Source organism: Callithrix jacchus, chromosome 2 (assembly GCF_049354715.1).
Source record: "Callithrix jacchus isolate 240 chromosome 2, calJac240_pri, whole genome shotgun sequence".
Classification (NCBI taxonomy): Eukaryota; Metazoa; Chordata; class Mammalia; order Primates; family Cebidae; genus Callithrix; species Callithrix jacchus.
The window spans coordinates 109,517,833-109,538,717 of NC_133503.1; the positions used below are offsets into that span (position 1 = coordinate 109,517,833).

The window sequence follows — 20,885 nt, forward strand, 5'->3', positions numbered from 1 at the left end:
GCTAGCTCTTATTCTGAAAGTCTCAACTCAAATGTCGCCTCCTTGGAAAGCCCTTGGATGGAAACCCTATTCAAAGAAAAACTCCTTTATTACTCTCAGTTACATTGCCCTGCTGGTTCCCGCATAGCACTAATCACAATAATTATCTCCATTTATTTATTTTATTATACTTTCTTATATCTAAAAATTAAAGTCTTCAAGAGGAGGATTCTTTTGTTTTGTATTCTGCTATATACTTAGTGTCTAGTATAATGCCTGGCAAAGAGCATGTACACAGGAAATAATTTTTGATTAATGAATGAATGAATACCACATACAAATCACTTGTTAACACTTATTCTGTTTTTATATGTTAAGTGAGCAAGTGAACATACATGATTTCCAAGGTCTCCTTTTGGATTTTACTCCCATCTTTAATACCTTGACTACAAATTGTGAACAACTATGCCACATGATTAGTGGGTGGTTGAATCAACTGTTAGTTTTGTGTCTATTTGGGCTGGTTCTACCATTTGTCATAAAAGATCTCCTGATATGAGGCTACTTTTGATTCTTCCTACAGGTGACTGCATCTTCAAAGAGATCTCAGCATCCATAAACAAAATAGTTAATTGTCCAAACATCTCTGCTCACCTTATTAGAGATATAGTAGCTCTCTGTAATACTAACTACACACATTCAAAATCTTTATGGGTTGTAGGTTAGTCTGCACAGGAAGTTTACACATTAAAAAAAGTTACAATAATCAATTCATTCCTGAGAACTCACTTTAAATTTATTCATCTGCCCAAAACATAAGTGGATAAATCTACTCTGCCACCTTCCTCATATTCCCATGTAAGAGGTAGTCACAAAGCAAATAGCTTTACATGTAGGTCATACAAGAGTTGTTAAAAATCCTGATAGTTTGGATCTTGTGGTAGAGTTTAATATGTATTTCTTTTTTTTCTAATGATAGGATTGCAATCAGACAGCAATTAAGATAAGCTGTCACAGTCTGCATAAACTTTGATATTTGTAAGTATCATATGCTTAACCACAATATCTATGCTATCTATAGGTATTGACATAAAGTTTTCTCGAGAAATGCAGGCAATTATAATTGTGGAAATACAGAAGAGAGATCAATTATTTATATTATGTTGGGTAGGCATAGGTCAGATGTGAATAAGACTCATTATTTTTCTTGTATTCCCACAGGCTCTCTCCAATAAGTATCTATTGATTCATTCCCCCAGAGCAACTTTCTCCTGCTGACTGATTAGGCATCTGTACGGTTACCATCAAATTTAGTTTATATGAGTTTTATTTCGTTATTTTCTTAACTATTCACTTTACAAATGTTGAATTTATTAAAATTTTAAACTATCAAGCAGATCAGTAATGAAATGTGAATATCATAATAGAATTATTCACTTTAACGATTGCAAACTCAAATTCATGCAGGGTCCAAGTAAATAATATCAATGAACACAGTTTTGGAATAAACAAAAATTTAAGATGAATTAAGATAACACAACTGTTACTTAACTCCATCTAATATTTACTCTTATAGTAGGTAAGTCTGGCATTAATAAATCATATGATATTTTGAAAAGCAATTTGAAGTACTGGCAATAAGAGAGTGCGTGTGTGTGTGTCTGTGTGTGTGCATGCGTGCATGTGTGTGTGTGTGTTTGTGTGGTGTGTGTCTATGTGTTTAATTTCAATCCACTTTGCAAAGAAACCAAAGTCTTCTGCAGGCTATATCCATCACTTAGCCTGTCAGTTAATAATGACTGCAGTATTATTATTTTTTGTGACATTCAAACAATAAATATTAAAATAATATTTAAAATATTATTTACTTTACAAAATGCAGTGTACATAGAACTGCTCCATGTAATAATATGTACTTTGATGCAATATTTTTTAGTGATACTCAGTTTTTATTAGAACTATAAAAGCAGTTATGTAGATGTGTATATCTCAAAAGCAATATATTTATACATTTTTAGGCTTGCACAAAATGTACCACTATTTATTCTTTTGCTTTTAATATGAAGAGTTGAAATTATTGGATTGGACAATATGAGAGAGGAAAGGTCCTATGACAGGTGAAACAAGTTGGCTAAACCATATACAAATAAGAATTTGTAAAAGCCCACAAATATTGAAGAAATCACAACTCCAAACAATAAACTTCCTAGAGATAGTGACATAGAAAATTACCTAGTAAACAATCACATTTCAACAAGAGAGCCCGTTGGAGGGATATTTGTTTACTGATTACTCTGTTCCTACCAGACAGTTCCTCTTATTATATTTGATCAGAAAAACACAGCAAAATGAAAACAAAGAAAAGAAAATATGTTGCTTGGTATTAAAACAGGACATCTGGGAATTCCCAAAACAAGTGTGGGATAGTGTATTTGTGTGTTACCAACATTCTAGGGGTCTGTACAGTAGAAAATAAAACAATACTAACCTGGACTATGTAAGTAAAGGGGGTGAATGTAGATAAACAATTAAAATGTAGACTGTGAGCAATTGAAGCGCTTATTAGAAATTGGGTATATTTGACCAACAGTAGGTAAAAGATGTCTTTCAAAGGACATTCCAAATGGATATTACAAATTGAAGACTTGCCGCTTGCAAGGACATTCATGTTTAAAGAGAGATCAGAGTGCTAAATGCAAAGGATAATGCTATAAGTACACGGGTTGAACAATGAGGATGAATTGATAAGGACGATGATGAAATTTTTCTGTTCTTCCAGAAATTATACTAGGTTCATGATTGGTTTTTCTGCCCAATGTGAAGATCATCTTTCTGTTGTAAGCTTATTACCTGGTTACTATGGATGAAAAAATGTAACAGAAGGACAATTAATACACATACAGAAAAATCATTAATATTTTATAGGAATTCATGTGGGGAAAAATTAATTTAGGAAAAAACATACTTAAACTAGATGTTTTGTCCATAAAGAAATGAAACAGAAATAACAGCAGTTTTCTCATTTATATGCTTTTCCTGATTCATAAGTAAAAAGCTAAGCATTAATAATGCTCACTATATCATATAGTCACAAATAAAAATTTCAACCTTTTAACTTTTTGTGTCAGCTTAGCTAGGCCATGGTATTCAGATATGTGGTCAAACACCAGTCCAGATGTTTCTGTGAAAGTATTTTTTTTAAATAAAATTAACTTTTAAATAAGTTATTACTATCAGTAGAGTAGATTAACCTCCATAATGTTGGTGGGCCCAAATCAATCAGCTGATGGTCATAGTTAAAAGCAGATTGATGTCCCCTAAGTAAGAGGGAATTCCCCCTCTAATCTGTCTTTAGACTTGAAAATAGCTTTTCCCTAGGTCTTCAGCCTGCCAGCTTACTCTGCAGGTTTTGGTATTGCCAGCCCACATATCATGAGGTCTATTCCTTAAAATAAATCTCAATTTCACTGTACATACAGATATTTTTGGTTCTTTTTCTCTGAACAAACTCTGAAGTATATACACTATTTAAAATTTCCATTATTAAAAATGCCATGAGTTCTTGCAAAGGGCAATTGAAATTTGAAATGAAATGCAGTATTAGTTACATTAACTCCCCAAACAATGAAATATTCAGGTATAAAACTAATTAAATATGTATCAGATCTACATTAGGAAAGGTTGAAAAAACTCTAATGAAATAAATTAAAGAAGAACTAAATAAATGGAAAGATAGTCCATCCTCATGGCTAGAAATATTCAATACTGTGAAGATATCATTTCTTCCCAATATGATACATAGATTTAGTGCAAGCTCAATCATAATCCCAATAAGATTTTTTTTTTTAGGTGTAAACAAACCCATTCCAAAGTTTATACAGAGAGGCAAAAGCCCTAGAACAGCTAACAAAATATTGAAGGAAAAGAATAAAGTTGTAAGACTGATGCTACCCTACTTTACGTCTTACTGTAAAGTTTCAGCAGTTAAAACAGTGTGGCATTGGTAAAAGAATAGACAAATAGATAAGTGGAACAGAATAGAAAGCCCAGAATAGACCCACCCAAATATATTTAACCATTGCTTCTTTGATAATACAAAAAAAAGCAAATGCAATATGATGGAGAGAAGACACCTTTTTCAACAAATGGTGCTGAAACAATTAGACATCCCCATGAAAAAAATAATAATCTAGACACAAAATTTGCATGATTCACAAAACTTAACTCAAAACAGATTATGACCTAAAACAGAAAATGATGAAATGCCTAAAAGATAACATATCTTAAAAATCCAGATTATCTTAGGTTTAGATTTTAAATACAAAATCAAAGGAATCATTAATAAAATACCTAATTAATATGCTGGACTTCACTAAAATTAAAACCCTCTCCTCTGTGAAAGAGACTGTGAAGAGAACAAAAAGACAAGCCACAAACTGAGAGAATGTATTTTCAAAAAAAACAGATGTAACAAAGAACTGTTATCCACAATATAGAAAGAACCCTTAAAACTCAACAATAAGAAAATGAACAACCTAATTAAAAATCTGAGAAAACTTCAGAACAGACACCTCACCAAAGAAGATAAACATGTGTAAATTGCTCAACATTATATAATATTAGGAAATTGCAAATTAAAACAGCAGTAAGATACCACTACTACACGTCTAATAGAATGGTCAAAATCTAAACCTATACAACAGTAAATGTTGACAAGGATATGAAGAAACAAGGAGTCTCATTCATTGCTGATGGGAATAAAAAATGGTACTGCCACCTTGGAAGACACTTTGGCAGTGTCTTACAAAGCTAGACACATTTTTACCATAAAATCCAACAATCTTGTTTCTTTCTGTTTACCCAAATGAGCTGAAAGCTTTACATCGACATGGAAAACAGTACACACATGTTTATAGCAGCCTTATTCATAACTGCCCAAACTTGAAAGCAATAAAGATGTCCTTCAATAAGTGGATGAATAAACTTTGATATATCCATATAATGAATTTTATTTAGTGCTTACATAAAATGAACTTTCAAGCCATGAAAAAAAATCTGTTTTTCAACTCATGAAAAAATATGGAGTATATTACTAAGCCAAAGAATCCAATCAGAAAAGGCTACATACTACATGATTCCAACTTATGACACTTATAAAGGCAAAGCTATGGAAACAGTAAAAATATTAGAGAAATCAGAGCCTGGGGTGATGGGGAGTGAGAAAGAAGCATGAATAATCAGATCACAGAATATTTTTAGGGCAGTGACACCAATTTGTATTAAACTATAATGGTGAATATATGTTTAGTATATATTTTGCAAAACCCATAAAATGTGCAACACCAAGAATGAATCCTAATGTAAACTATGTACTGTAGGTGATAATGATATGTCCATGTAGGTTCATTGAATGTAAAAAAAAAAAAAAAAGTACAGTTTTGATGAGGAATGATGATAGGGAGGCTGTGAGAATGGGAAGAAGGTAGAGTTATATGGGGAATCTCTGTATTTTCTCTTCAATTTTTCTACAAACCTAAATCTTTTCTGAAAAAATGTAGTCTATTAAAAATGTTATGGGTCATTAAAAACCCCACCATGAGACTGCAAGCATCTATCTATTTCTTGCCAGCTAGATTTGAGAGTACAGCCAGGAATGCAAACATGAATTTACATTAAGTCAAAGGATAAAGTAGCATTTTAAAACCACTGCCATTACTTATATTATTTATTTATAGGCTATTGTATAATTGCAGAATTGTGCTGAATAAAGACAAATATATTCTTTATTGAATAACTTACAATCCAAAGATTAAATGAATATTTAGAAACAATCTTATTTGCTCATGAACATCAAACTAAGCATTCTAATAGAAGAAGTTCATTCCAAAAGACTTCTTGTGTGGACAACACTTTTTATCCAATATTTAGAGTTCTTGCTCCCACTTACATATTGAGAAAAATCAGAATGTCCTCACTTTGGTCTAAGTGTTGGCCTAAATAGCTTCCTTTTAATTGGCAGATTATAATGGCTATACATTTAATGAATCTAACAATATTAAACAAACGGCATTCAATTATACTCCAAACATTTAAATTGTTTTAGTTTGGGAAGAAGAATTCCCGGAGTCTAGCTGAACCGTTATTAGTTATTCAGAATTGCTCACCTTAATATAAAAAGTTCTGTACTTTAAAAATTCAGAAATAGCAGCATTATACAATTGGGGAGTTCACTTATTTTTCTTCTGGACATTTAAATTTGTCTTATGTGGTCTCATAACTAGTTCTTGGTTGCTTTAGTTTCAGTTCGGGTTTTTTGTTTTTTTTTTTCCTGTTTGGGCTGAGTAAATAGTTTCCCCTAATGTAATTTAAAGCTTAATACATAAATTAAACCCACTTTCCTCTTGAAGATTCTTGTGTGTGTGTGTGTGTGTGGCTTTCTCATTAGAAAAGACAGTTCCACACTCTGGAGCCAAAGAATATTATGATCACACTGAAACTTATGACCCAGCACTCTCCCTTACCACTTTCCCATCTTACAGTTCTGAACCACTCCAAAGTTACCCCAAAGTACCAGCGTTTTATTCCTCTCTAGAGTCTGGCATTCTCCTTTTTCCATTTGCAAAGTCAGCTTTGGGGCTTGAAAAGGCTTAAACACTCCACCTGCTTCAACCCAGGAGCTTACTCAGATACCATATATATTTCAAATGATGCTTCTGATTCATGGTGACATACTGTAAATCATTATTTTAAAAAATGTCCCCCTTTGAGTGAGTAGGCTTTGTGTCTGACTAGATGCTACGTTTTGTTCATCTTTGTGTTATCCCCTCACACATTGCCTGGCCCATAACAATTGCTTAAGAAATAATGAGTTGAATGCCATGATGTATACTACCCCATCCCTGTCAGAGAGTAGTGTTTTACTTATAATCTAATACATAGTTGTCTACTGTTTAAAAATCAAAGTTTACCCTTGAGAAATTAGCATCTTAACCATGCATACTTACCCCATCCCACCCCTGCCCTCAGCCCCCGTTCCCTTTTCACTTAAATAAGAAGCTGTTTTATTCTGGCAGTTTTTGCCGGAATAAAATTTAATCCAACAGAAGTCAGTCTAACAGAAATGCATTAATGCAGGCTGCATTTGCCTAGACATCAATAAACTCGAAAGGCTCCCTGCAGGCCACTTGTAGTGTCAATAAAAGTTCGTAATTACTTGCTCCTTGGAGCATTTTTATACCCGACCCGTTCACTGTGCTGCAAACAGGAAACTCAAGATCTCAGAAGTTCTTAACTTCCTAAACTCTAGAGGAAGCATGGTAAGCACTGGCGGGAACCCGGGTTTTTAAGCAAAGATGATGGCTGTTTCGTTGCTATTTTAAGCTGTCAGGGGATGAGCAACCCAGAATTCCCCTTCTTACTTCCCGCGGGAGGGAAGATTGGAATTGGGCCTCCTCATTTCTGAGCATGGGGACGCCTAAACGCAATGACCAGGAGTGAAAGATCGCTGAAGCTACTGTTCAACCTGAAGGAACAACGATTTCAACTGGAGAGAAACTGGCGACCAGGGAGCTTCGGACGTGCGCATATAGATGAGGGAAATCCTGGCTCCCACACACCGTCTCATGCTGGAGGTGCCTCCCGACCTACCAGCCCACAGTAAAGAGCGGAACTAGTAGAGTGCAAGTATCTTTCCCAATGAGGATGAGGACGAGAGGATGGTGGAGAGGTACTCAGAGTGAACACTCGAACACAGGACTCTTGAAGAGTGTCCCCGCCACCCAATACCAGAACGAAAAGTGGTAGGATGAAGGACAGGTGACAATCAGACCTATATATTTTGAGACTTTTGGAGAGAACTTTGCTCTTCCTTTTTTGGAGAGAACGTTGCTCTTCCTTTCTCCCCTCCCTTTCCTTTTCTTCTTTCTTTCCTTCCTTCCTCGGTATCTGAATGTGTGTGGGTGTACTTGCGTTTAAAAGAGAGGTCCCTGGTAGCTGCTTTTTTTTTTTTTTCTTTCTCAGAATCCTGTTTCTCCGCAATGAAGTTTAAGTGGGATTGGAGTTTCCTTGACTTCTGCGTGAGGAGTTTCCATACGACAATGAAAGGGAGGCGTATAAATATCCACAAAGTTCCTAATGACACTTCTGTCATCACTTGTTTCCTGCAGCATCCTGATCCAGGGTCGTCTTCCACCACCCATGCTGAGTGGGCGATCGGCTAACAGGTTCATGTGTGTATTTGTACTTTCCAGATTGAGCTGTGCATGGAATAACAAAAGTCCTCTTTCTTCCACCGCCGCCCCCCACCCCCACCCCGTTTCACTCCACTTTGGAAGGGGTATTTTTGCGTGTGAGCGTGTATATTAAGCAAAAGCGATTGGAAGAAGGTACGCCTCTTGTAATCCACCCCCATCTCTGCCTGAGGCATTTCTCCGGCGGGACGCTTTTGTAATCTGTCCCCAGGCGAAGTGCCCTCTCACCGAGATGCCGATAGACTATCTTGGCGCTCCCAGGCCCAGAGAGCTGATGTTTTGGTGTTCCAGGAGAGTGTGTGAGGGTCTCTGTGTGTGTGAGTGAGTGTGCGTCTGTGTGTATGTGTGTGCGCGAGCTCGCCAAGCGCGTGGCACTGTGAGCTTCCTCTCCCGGCACAGAGCAGGCAGAGCCGGGGACGTTACTCTTCAAGCAGCCTCCGCCCCCTCAGCTCGATGATTGGCTGGCTTTGCGCAGCCTTTCCTTGCTAGAAGAGGAAAGGGCCAGTGACGCCCCCAAGCCAGCTGCAGAAGCGGCCGCCACCTCCAAAGCACAAGGTGTCTCATCTGAAAAGAAACCTGTGCCCCAGGGAGGCGGCGCGGACGACCCTGGCAGAGCTGGCGCGAACCGGGAGAGAGGGCGCTGGGCAGCGCTCGAGGACAAGAGGGAGCTCGGCCACAGAAGACCCCAGCGACCTGATCCTGGGATCTCGACTCCAGGCTCTCCTCGCATTTTACAGGTTTCCCCCCGGCGACTATCTCCCCAAAACGGAGCCTTTATATCAAGAGAAGGTGCGGGAGCTGGGGCAACCAGGACTTTCCCGGGCACCCAAGATGCGCTCCATTAGGAAGAGGTGGACGATCTGCACAATAAGTCTGCTCCTGATATTTTATAAGACAAAAGAAATAGCAAGAACAGAGGAGCACCAGGAGACGCAACTCATCGGGTAAATGCAAAGCTTCATTTCAGGATATGACAAAAAGTCAAGCCATAAATGAAATGTGAATATAGAGGGTAGAGTGTGCTTAGGATGTCATGTGTGTTTGAGCTCGCGTGTGGTTAGTGTCAGGAATTAAATAACAAAGGCTGTTGTTGAGATGTGCGTGCTTCTCTAAGCTGTTCCCAGTTTGAGTTCAACTTGCTCTGTGCCGTTGTGGTGACAATTGTGTTGGCTCTGGGTGCTCTCACGCCAAAGGAGAAGTCACTGCAGAAGTGTCAACAAAGAACGTGTGTCCTTGTCCTTTTAATCTGTGGCAGAATTCAAGAGAGATGTCTTTATTCACCAAACGGTTGCCTGTTTTCGCTGTCCTATCACCTAAGGCGATACGGGAGATAGATGATTTCTTGAAAGGCTGAAGTTAAAGCTCAGAAAGCAGGAAGTAGGTATCCTCTGTTTCTCTACTTTTTTTTTTTTTTTTTTTTTTTTTTTTGACGTTGGATAGATCTATGTATTATAATTTGAATTAGAAACTCCAGTACCACTAAGGATACTTCCTTATTTGTTCTTCTACGGGTAAAACGCATGGGCGTCATGGTTACAGTTTTAAAAAGAAACTGGGTACTGTATCTTCACACAGACTATATTTCTGCTATTTTTTTTAGTTTGTCTAGATGAATTCAGACTCTCTCCCGCCCCATTAAGTTCTCTAAATATCACACTTCCTTCCACCCTCCCGCTGGCCTCTGTGCCTTTGAAGTTTACCCAGGAGGTGGTGCAACTTTGTGTTTCTGACATAGCTTGGACGCGTTTTTCTGAGGATGTGAACCCGATTGTCAACTCTGTTCAAAGTCCTGTTTCGGAAATCCTCCCTGTTCCGGTCTGGAGGCGTCCTCTATCAGAAACTCCACACCAGCAGAGATGCCTACCCAGTGTATATTTTCTCTGACATTGATTTAAACAAAGAAAGAAGCAGTGTGTGTGTGTGTGTGTGTGTGTGTGTGTGTGTGTTTGTGTGTTGGGGTGTTGGGACTGCTAAAACACACACATGTTCTTAAACTTCATGCACTCCATTTTTTAATATTTCTGCTCCCTAGGTAATAAGCATTTATTTAAGTGACCAAGATGCAGGTTTATCCTTACAGAAAGACTTTCTATTCTGTAGCACAGTCAAAGGGGACTGGAAGAGAATGAAAAAGCTAGCAAGGAATGGGCTGGAATGGTAGTTATGCATCAACCAATCTATACGTGGTCTATTCTGAGGGGGTAAAAAAAGACGGGTATGAGGTCGTTTGCACAGGAGTGGGTGGCTTGAAAATCCAATCTAGCTCAATTGCAGAAAAAAAGGACTTTGGGCAGGGGCGTGGGCATCCCTGCCAGACCTGTGCTTGCCAGGCAGACAAAGGGGTCCTTAGAAAGGTGATGAATGGGCGCGTGGGGCTCCGATGGGAGACAGAGGCTGGAGCCTGAGGGTCGAGGCTCTTTGTTCCCTCCTGGGCGGTGGGCAAAGAGTATAAGCCTGAGCCCAGACAAAGCGGCCAAGCCTCACCAGGACTCCAGGGGTTCGGGCCCTTGGCTCGGACCCTGGTGAGCAGGAGTGGGCGGGGCTAGTGAGGAGAGGAGTCGCCAGACACTGCTGAGGTGTCCCTCTCCAAGCCTCTCTAAACCATAGCCAGGAAAAGAAGAGCTCCTCGAGTCCCTGCAGGGGAAGTGGAGCCGGGACACTCCACATTGCATGGATGTCATTTCTCCCGTGGCCCTTTCCTAGACATCGCCGGCTGGTGGGTGCAGCCATGGGCGCTGAGGAAGAGGAGGCGGGCACGGGCGCGGCGGTTTAAGCTAGCCGGGCTGGGCTTCTGCCCGCATCCTTTTCAAGCTGAGACAGTTTCTTCCCAGCTTAGCTGAGATGGCATTGGGGCGGGCGCTAGAGTTAACCAAACAGGAAGAGAGGTGCGCACCGGGGCTGTCCCCTGTTCCGAGAGCGCCGGCGGCGAGGGGGAAAGAATGAGTGAGAAGACAGGGGGATCCTCTACTGCAGGACTCAGACCCCTTTCGTCCACCCCACCCCCCGACTCCTTCCAAAGTCACTTTCACTGCTCAGTTGGCAACTGGCTCCTCCTTCTTAATTATAACCCGCAATTACAGTCCGATGGGGCGAGGCAGAGAGCTGGCCGCGAGCATCGCGCTTACACCAGTGCCCTGTAGCGTCCTGGCTGCCTTGGCTCTTCCTGAGAGACCGAGACTGTGGATGGAGTTGGAGATGCCAGAGCAACGCGAGGACAGCGAGGCTCCCTGAGCACTGTTTCCTTTTTCTCCAGGATGAAAGGTTCAGTGGAAAAGCTTGTGACCTGAGCTCGTGGTTTCGTTTCAACTCCCAAATAGCGCTTCTGGTGGAGCAGTTGACTCATCAAAGGATCTAATCATCTCATTGACTCTCTTTCTACCCAAGCCACGTGGAGAGGCCAGTTTTGAGTTTTCAGTAAACTGGAATGGAGGTTTGATTCCAGATCCTTGTCCAGTATTGAAGTGAGGTAACCAAGGCAGTCTCTGGCCATTGGGGGGCACTGTGAGCCTTGTGGCTTGACAGCAGTTTCAAAGAAGGGCCTTCCATAGTCCTTGAATCTTGCACCACCACCCCAGATTCATATTTAGCTTTTCTGCTACCATTTTTGACATAAGCAGTCAGTTCCTTTATCCCTTCAACCCTTCCCACAACTGGAGGTCCCATCTATAGTTGGTATAGCATTACTCTTCTATATGCCACAATATTAAGCAATCATTCCACACAGATGGAAAAATAGAGAACCAGCACAATCTTCTCACCAACCACCCATATTATCATATCTCCAGAGGAACACCTGTGGCATGATTTTTTAAAGTAATTATTCCAGAATAGGTCAAGTAATGATTATTGAACATCTAAAATTCATATTTCCTTTCTATTAGGTAATAAAGTTTAAGTCAAAAGGCAGTGAAGGCATTAAGTGGTGTGTTCTTGACTACCATTTTTTTCTTAGTAGACCTCACAGTTGGCTTATGACTTAACTAGCTCTGTGTGCACTTTGGGTATAATAGGAAATGTGTTAATATAAGGTCCCCATAGGTAAAATATGTAAGCATCCTCATTTAATGAGATAATATATTTCAAAATGTAATATAAACTTTAATGTCATATAAATATTTGTTTTGTTAGTCCTTAAATCTTGCCACACACTATTTTTCTGGTTGATTACAAATGAGACTAACTTACTTTTCTTATTATCCAGGAATCTCCCTTATAATTTGACTATATACTTTAGGTTATCTTACTAAATGATAAACAATATTAATTCTGAAACCTATGATAAAATTGACAGTGGAGATAAGTATTTTCACTTAGAGTATTACAGTGTCAGCAAAGTTAGTTCCAGTTTGGTTTAGGATGAAATACAACCTTGTGAATGCAAAAATTCAGAATTTGCACTTCACATTTCGAATTTCACAATTCTACTAAAACTCATATGCAATAAATTAATGTAGAACCTCTCATTTTTATTTTTAGTTGTTTGTCAATTAAGTGATGAAAATACAAAATGGTCTGCTGTGTGTGTTCATCCTTAGTTTAATGCAAGTTCTTTTCTTAAAATTTGTGTAATAAAGAGGAAGTTTAACCTAGTCCAAAGGGAGCAAATTCATTTAAAAGCCAAGTCATGAAAAGTTTCAGTGGTGTTGAATATGGGACTTTTGAGACCTAATGCCGTGAAGTGATATTAATCATATGAGTTACACACTGCAAAACTAATAGAGTAAATTCTAATGAAATCTGGAAACTTGTATTTCAAAGAGAAAAATATTTATAGACACTAGGTTACCTAACAAATGATTAATTCCTGCCACTGGTATCATATAGATAACGATCTTAGTGGATTTTTCTTTGCTCCATATAAGCAGGGACACTTTGTACTATGCTGATTTATGCAGAGTGATTTCTTGATATGTTTTGATGTGTTTTGCTATTTTCCTTTTAAAAGTACACATTGAATCTTCTTGCAGATGTGTTTTGCTTGTGTTTTGCTATTTTCCTTTTAAAAGTACATATTGAATCTTCTTGTAGATGACCCTATGCAATAAATATTTTCAGTGCAGCTGTTCAAAAGTCATGTCTGACCTAGAGTGAGAAATAAATAGGGGGGTGGCAACATCCTTTGAGCTTTGCATTCATGGGAAGGAAGAGCCTTTTCTAAGGCAGAATGCTACCAAGGTCATGAGGGAAACATCCCATGGGACCTATTTAACTTTGTACAAATTTACTCTAGAGCTGCAGATTGTACTAAGTTTGGCCTTCTCCCACAATGACTATTAGAAGTGTGACTAGTTGTAGGTATTTTGACTCAAAATTCTTTCCAGCAATAAAAGTCTGAAATTTGGCTTATCACCAACTCAATGATAGCAATTCAAACAGCAGAGTAAAATGGTCGTGTTTTATTCTTAGAACACTGATTTAAACTTTTTAAATCTTGGAGATTCTGAAAAGGGTTGGACCAACTAAAAACATCATAGCAAACATTCTGCCATGTCGCATGTATTTGTAACTACATGTCAATGAAGCAATCATCTATAGATTATTAATTTAATTAATTAGGTTTTAGAGACAGAGTCTTGTGATATTACTCAGACTGGTCTCTAACTCCTAGTCTCAAGTAATCTTCCCAACTCAGCCTCCTGAGTAGCTAGGACTATAAGCACTGCCCACCATGCCCAGCTCTTCCATACATTTTAAAAAGTGCAAGCCCATGCATATTTTCACTTATTCTATAAAAGTTTATTGGTGGTGAAAATAATTATTATAATGATAGCAATCTGTGGTTAGATAAAGATGACATTGATACATCAATTAATAGAGTGATGATTAGAAATATCCCTTACCCCTAGAAATAGTGATAGTTTGCACCTGAACACATGAAGTCATATCTCCCAAAGTGTGAAGGTTAGCTTCTGTGTATAGCCATATTTTTATTCATACTTAGTTATTATCATTAGAAATATAATATAAAAATTGACTTCTGGGCCAATTGTTAGTAAAGTGCACCCCGTGTTTCCTTGTATCCTAAATGCCCCCCTGTAAAGCAATCATTATTTGCCATGAATAGGCATGCAAATGTATCATTTTCATTAGTAGGATAGTTTAAGATATTAATTTTTATAGAATTCTGAATTTCACAGGGAATAGCAGTTTATGATGTTTTGAGCAGCTTCAAATTTAAACTACATGTTAAAAAAATGCAAACCAAAATACCAAACTATAAGGTTTCAATTACAGGATTCAACCAACAACTGTTATACAGGTAATGTTCCCATTGATACTAGAAGAGGATTGCCTGCATAAAAAACACAGATTTAGAGTTTGTTATGGAGTGCATAGTCATGTTACATTTCAACTATATTTTTGACATTCTAAGAAGTAAAAGGTGATGTAAAGAAATAAATACAAATATTCAAAGGGCTATGGTTATTGTTGGTATTCTATAAGAAGTAGCTTTTATATTTTCTGAGTCTGGGTTTACACTGATAAAGTACAAGAACATGGTCTATTGAATAATGAATTCATTCAGATATAAATGTTCTAATGGTATGCATGCTATTACAGGTATCTGCCAGCATCAGGACTCCCTCCAGCACCCTAGCTAGTATCATGCTGCATGACACACTAGCTTGACACTACTGGTTGCAGGGGGTAGTTTTTTAAATATAGGATGAAATACTAGTAATAATGACTACTGAATGAATTTTATCCTTACTGTAATCTCTGTCTCTCCATCACCTGTCAGGGAAGTGACTCGTTGAAATGTTTTGAAATCAATGCAATTTTTGAAAAATTAATTTTACATGCAGAGCCTGACTTGATCCTCACAAAGCCATTGAACATTAGATAATTTTACTTCAATCTTCAAGACAGAGTAAGGCCACTGTGGCTTAGAAAGAGAATAGAGTCCAGGACCACAAGCAAGTCATAGAATCACAAACACGCCCAGACCACCTGATATTCCAAGTTATCCTTGCTTCAAAACAAGAGCCCCTTCTATTATGCATATATGCCTTCTGTAAAAATGAAATTACAATCTTAGGAGTCACAATTATACAAAAGGAGGAGCACTGCAAAACATTCTGCCTATATTGTCTAAACAGAGTTAGTGAGAGGCTAATAGGAAACAGAGCTTTTTATTTGTTTTATCTCATTTTAATTGCCAAATAATAATTGTGTATATTTATTGTATGCAATGTGAGGTTTCCATAGAGTATACATTGTGTAATGGTAAGATCAGGCTAATTAGCATATCCATCAGCTCAAATATCACCTCAAATGTCATTTCTTTGTGGTGAGTACATTTAAAATCTCTTGCAGCTACTTAAAAATATACAATACAATATTATTAATGGTAGTCCCTGGGTTGTGCAACAGAACTTATTTCTCCCATCTAAATGTGAAATTTTGTACTATTCACCAATTTCTCCCCATTCCCCATTCACTCCCTCTTCCCAACATTCTGTTCTCTACTTCCACGATTTCCACTGTTTTAGAATCAATATATAAGTGAGATTATAAGGTATTCGTCTCTCTGTGTTAGACTGATTCACTTACCTTAGTATCCTCTAGGTTCATTCATGTTGTCACAAATGGTGGGATTTTGTTCTTTTTTAATGGCTGAATAGTACTCCACTGAGTATATATATAACATTGTCTTTATTCTTCTGTTGATGGACACATAGATTATTTCTATATCTGGGCTATTGTGAATAATGCTGCAGTGGACATGGGAATGTAAGGATCTCTTTGACATGCTGATTTCATTTCCTTTGGGTATATGCCCAGAGGAGAGATTGCTGAGTTATATAATTCTGTCTTTATATTTGGTGGGGTTTTTTTCTTTAAGTACTATAGAGATCTTTTTTTCTTTAATCATAAATTGTTTTATTTCAAAAGTATCACATGTAGATTCTTGTCCTGATAGTTATTTTCACTTAATCCTCATAAGTTATTTTCACTTAATCCTCATGAGTTATTCATCATGCTTATATAATTCCTTCTAACTTGTAGGGGAAAATGTATCTAACATTCTTCATCAGTAATTAATTCAAATTATGTATTGTGCTGTTTAGACAAAATGTTTCTTACTTTCACAAAGCTGGAATTTTTGTTTTGTTTCAGAGATGGTGAATTGTCTTTGAGTCGGTCACTTGTCAATAGCTCTGATAAAATCATTCGAAAGGCTGGCTCTTCAATCTTTCAGCACAATGTAGAAGGTTGGAAAATCAATTCCTCTTTGGTCCTAGAGATAAGGTGAGTTTCTCTACTAAGGAATAATAAATTTTACATCCTGTCCTCAAATATGTTGGGCTTGGCAAACTTATATTAAACACCTGATTTATGGTTTAAGTATGAATACTTAAATAAAAGAATGAACCAGGTCTATTTAATGTCACTCACTGAAGAATATGGAACCATAAAACTGAAATTATTACATAGTCAGAGATTTACGAATGAATATGTGAGTTTTGAATATAGTGTCTTTATACTAATGGAATAAAATATTCAACAGAGTACTAACATTTTTTATTTTATTTTTTATTTTTTTGAAACGGAGTTTCGCTCTTTTCACCAGGCTGGAGTGCAATGGCGTGATCTTGGCTCACCGCAACCTCCGCCTCCTGGGTTCAGGCAATTCTCCTGCCTCAGCCTCCTGAGTAGCTGGAATTACAGGCACGTGCCACCGTGCCCAGTTGATTTTTTGTATTTTTAGTAGAGACGGGGTTTCACCATGTTGACCAGGATGGTCTCGATCTCTTAACCTCGTGATCCACCCACCTCGGCCTCCCAAAGTGCTGGGATTACAGGCTTGAGCCACCGCGCCTGGCCCAAGAATTATCTTTAATTTCTTCCCTATTGAGTCTTCATTCTGCTTTTGGGTTTTCTCAGCTAGCTGAAAATAGAGCCTATACAGTTCTACTGTACTGACAATTATAAATACATTAGCCTTATCCTGTGAATGAGTATTTCTGTGTGGGCTCATGTTTTAAAAATTGGATACAAATCAGAAAATAAGCTTTCTAGATTACTGACTTCTTTTTTGTAAGACTAGTCATTTTAGCTGAAACCCACTCTTAACCATACTCCATGCCTACATATATCCAGTATGTAATTTTCTTCTGATATAAACCTGTTACTGATAAGAAAGTTAAGGTCAAACATTCTTAATTATGGAGGAAACAGGAAGACTGTTTTTTCTTTATAGTTACATTGCATTACTGCATTGGTTGGTACATTTGAATCAGAGCATTTCAGTAAATGAAAACTCACTAAAAGTGTGAAAGCACACATTCCTTATATAATAAAATAATCTCAAAGTCAATGAATAGCAACCAAAATGCTAACTATTCATTGACTAGATATTAACACAGAGATTTTATAGGAATATTCATTGACTACGAGATAAGGGGCTGATTAATTTTCCTGGGTTTCAACCTATTCACTTATTGGATTATACCTACCTTTAATGTAGATTATAAGAAATTTGAAGAAAATGTCTATTAGTCTACTATACTCATCTTTAGAGTATGCACAGAAACTTCATACAATGTGTTGAAGCAAAGATAATCACTGCATGTTGGAATTTACTTGAATGAATGTCTGGAAATTTTTAAATATTGGGCATCAGGGTGATGTAGAAAGAGTACTACTACTTCGCTTTAAAGGCTTAAAATTGACTGGAAAGGAAAATAGGAATCAAATCATGGCAATGTCAAGTGGTGTATGTTTGTTTGCTTTTAGTTTAGTGGGAGCTTTCTGTATTCACCTGCTTCCTACAAGAATGAGGAAATGAGTAGAGTCTGATGACAGAGCTCATAAATCGATGACTTCTGGGTAGAATATGGCCAGCAAGTAAAATTTATTTTCAGTGGATAAAGAAAGAAATTAAAAAAAAAAAAAAAACCCTTAAAGCCAGTATTAAAAATCAGGAGGATTTAAATAAAAGTACAGATTTTCACAAACTCTTGAGAAATTGAAATTTGACAACTTTAGATCTGTACTCTTCCTAAGATTTAGCTGGTTAGACTGACCCTAGCCATGGTTGCTCAAATTTGACATTTTCAGCCTGGAGCTCTCACATCCTTCACGATACCTATCTAGTGCATTTTCTCTGTCTCATATCCCCATCCTCACATTTGAATTTAGAAACCCTGTGAGAGGTGAGATAGTTATGGGGAAAAAGGCACAAGATATGAGATGATATGGGGTCATAAACACAGATATACTATGGTTTAGAATGGAGTAATGATTCATATTTCTTGAAGTTATATTGGAAAGAGAGACAGGTGATTAAATAGCAAAAGTTTGATCTGTAAGCAGAAAGAGAACTTTCAAATAACATAGTTTAGCAACAAATGAGCCAATTAAAACTAGAAATCTGGTAAAGAAACCTGATAGAAGAAAGTAAAATGAAATATTGTAGTCGTTTAATTAATATATTTAGCCATGCTGAATAATATGTCCAATAACAAAAAATCTAATAAATAAATGAAATAAGTAATTGCCACTTGTTCAACTATTATATCTGGTCATGCCTTTCCTCATATTTATATAAAAATCAAATACCATAAATATGCATGAGGCTATATACATTTTGCTATTAATAACATATTCAAGCAAAGGGTAATGAACCTAAGTTGACCCGAAAGATTCATATTACAACTTTACAAATCAATGAGAGTTGCATTCATATATTTGAGGGTGATCTATTTTTAATTATAACTGATAATATAAATGAAATGTTAGTACTATTTTTTTATGGTTCTCCTTAACAGATTAAAGAAATAAACAATACAACAATGAACAAATGTTTAATAATACATACAAATTTGTCACTTCCTTGAAAGAAAATAATAATTTGTAAAACCATTATGTACAATGTGTAAAGAGTTCATAAAAAATAGAATTGGCTATAGCAGAAATGACTAGTGAGTATTAATCAGTTTGATACCTGTAATAAAAACTTTAGAATATAAAAATATCTGATTGTTGGCTTAGGTTTTGCAACTTTTTTTGGAAGACATTGGAAACTAAATATGGATCATTTATTATTATTATTATTATTATTATTATTATTATTTTCTTTCTTCCTCACTTTTCTGGAATTTAAGAAGTTATATATCACACCGAGTCAGTGATTGGGCATGGGTAAATTTTAAAAGTGTTTTCAAATTTCTACTTTTAAGTTTTTATTTATTTTTATTTTTATTTTTTGAGACAGAGTCTCACTTTGTAGCCCAGGTTGGAATGCAGTGGCATGATCTTGGCTCACTGCAATCTCTGCCTCCTGGGTCCCAGTTCAAGCAAATCTCTTGCTTTTATTTATTCATTTATTTATTTATTTTATTTTACTTTAAGTTCCAGGATACATGTGCAGAACCTGCAGGTTTGTTACATAGGTATACATGTGTCATGGTGGTTTTCTGCACCTATTCAACCCATCATCTAGTTTCTAAGCCCTGCATGCATAAGGTATTTTTCCTAATGCTCTGCCTTAACTTGTTCACCACCCCAGACAGGCCCAGGTGTGTGATGTTCCTCTCACTGTGTCCATGTGTTCTCATTGTTCAACTCTCACTTATGAGTGAAAACATTAAGACATTACAGGCAAGAAGGGAAGCAAAGCACACTGCCATGTGTGTACCTACGCAACTGTCTTGCATGCTCTGCTCATGTACCCCAAAACCTAAAATCCAATAAAAAATTAAAAAAAAAGACATTACAGGCAAATGTTTTTTATCTTACACCATTCGATTATGAATATAAATTTTTTACATTTAAAAATCTTATTAAACTTATAATGCTTTTATTATATTCTTAATAATTGTCCACATATTAAAATGTGAAAGTTCCTGAGATTATTTTTTTTTACATTTGTAGACATAATTTTCTTTCCTATTACTAATTCCTTCATTCCCATATGTCTTATGTTATCTTCATAAGCACACCAAGAATTAGTTCATATATATTCATCAAACAACCGTACTTCTGGGGAGCTGTCTACGAGAGATGGTTCCATGTGTTACTTCATTGTATTTTGAGGATTCAAGATATATGGAGTTCATGCATTCTACAGCTAACTTTGCACTCAAAATAATTATCTTAGTTTTAAGGCTTGATATTTTTGGTAAAAGTTTGCTCTTTACTATTATAAGTTAAGTAATGACGGATTTAAGATGCATTAGATGTTGTGAAAAAATTGGTGAACACTGAACTGACAGATTGCATAGTCATGTCCAATATTTGCAACTTGACTTCTTTTCCATATTTAGATTATTTATTTGCTTTTTTTCCTTATTTTTTATATGTTGACTAGAAACCCCAAGAGTGTGAACATCAAGTATAGATGTATAGAAATGTACAAGCTCAGCTACTATCAGGATAGCTTTATCACATTATAATTAGAAAAAATATTTCAGCTCTCAGTATCATGATACACCAAGTTCTGAAGTACACAAAACTTGAAGGTTAACTAAACATAATTGCAAATTTATATATGCTTAACTGACAAGAATTTTCTATTGCATACATGGATTTACTTTATGGAAAGTTATATATACAGTTTTTATACCATTTTCCACTTGCTTTGATTCGTAAGTTCCCAGTAGAGCTAATCTTGGGTCATAAAGCTTATTAATGGCAGTGTCAAGATTCAAA

The 20,885-nt window shown here is 36.7% G+C and overlaps 1 protein-coding gene across 2 annotated transcripts in view; it reads left to right on the top strand.

Annotated features, from left to right (window-relative positions):
- The first annotated feature begins 8,752 nt into the window (after positions 1–8,752).
- ST8SIA4 (ST8 alpha-N-acetyl-neuraminide alpha-2,8-sialyltransferase 4) overlaps positions 8,753–20,885 on the top strand; it is a 137,117-nt gene continuing 124,984 nt past the window's right edge. For both annotated transcript variants that reach the window (XM_078365868.1, XM_002744743.6), the window contains exons 1-2: positions 8,753–9,172; positions 16,350–16,481. In XM_078365868.1, the coding sequence (XP_078221994.1) occupies positions 9,060–9,172; positions 16,350–16,481 (245 nt within the window). In that variant the 5' untranslated portion in view covers positions 8,753–9,059. The remainder of the gene's footprint in view (positions 9,173–16,349; positions 16,482–20,885) is intronic.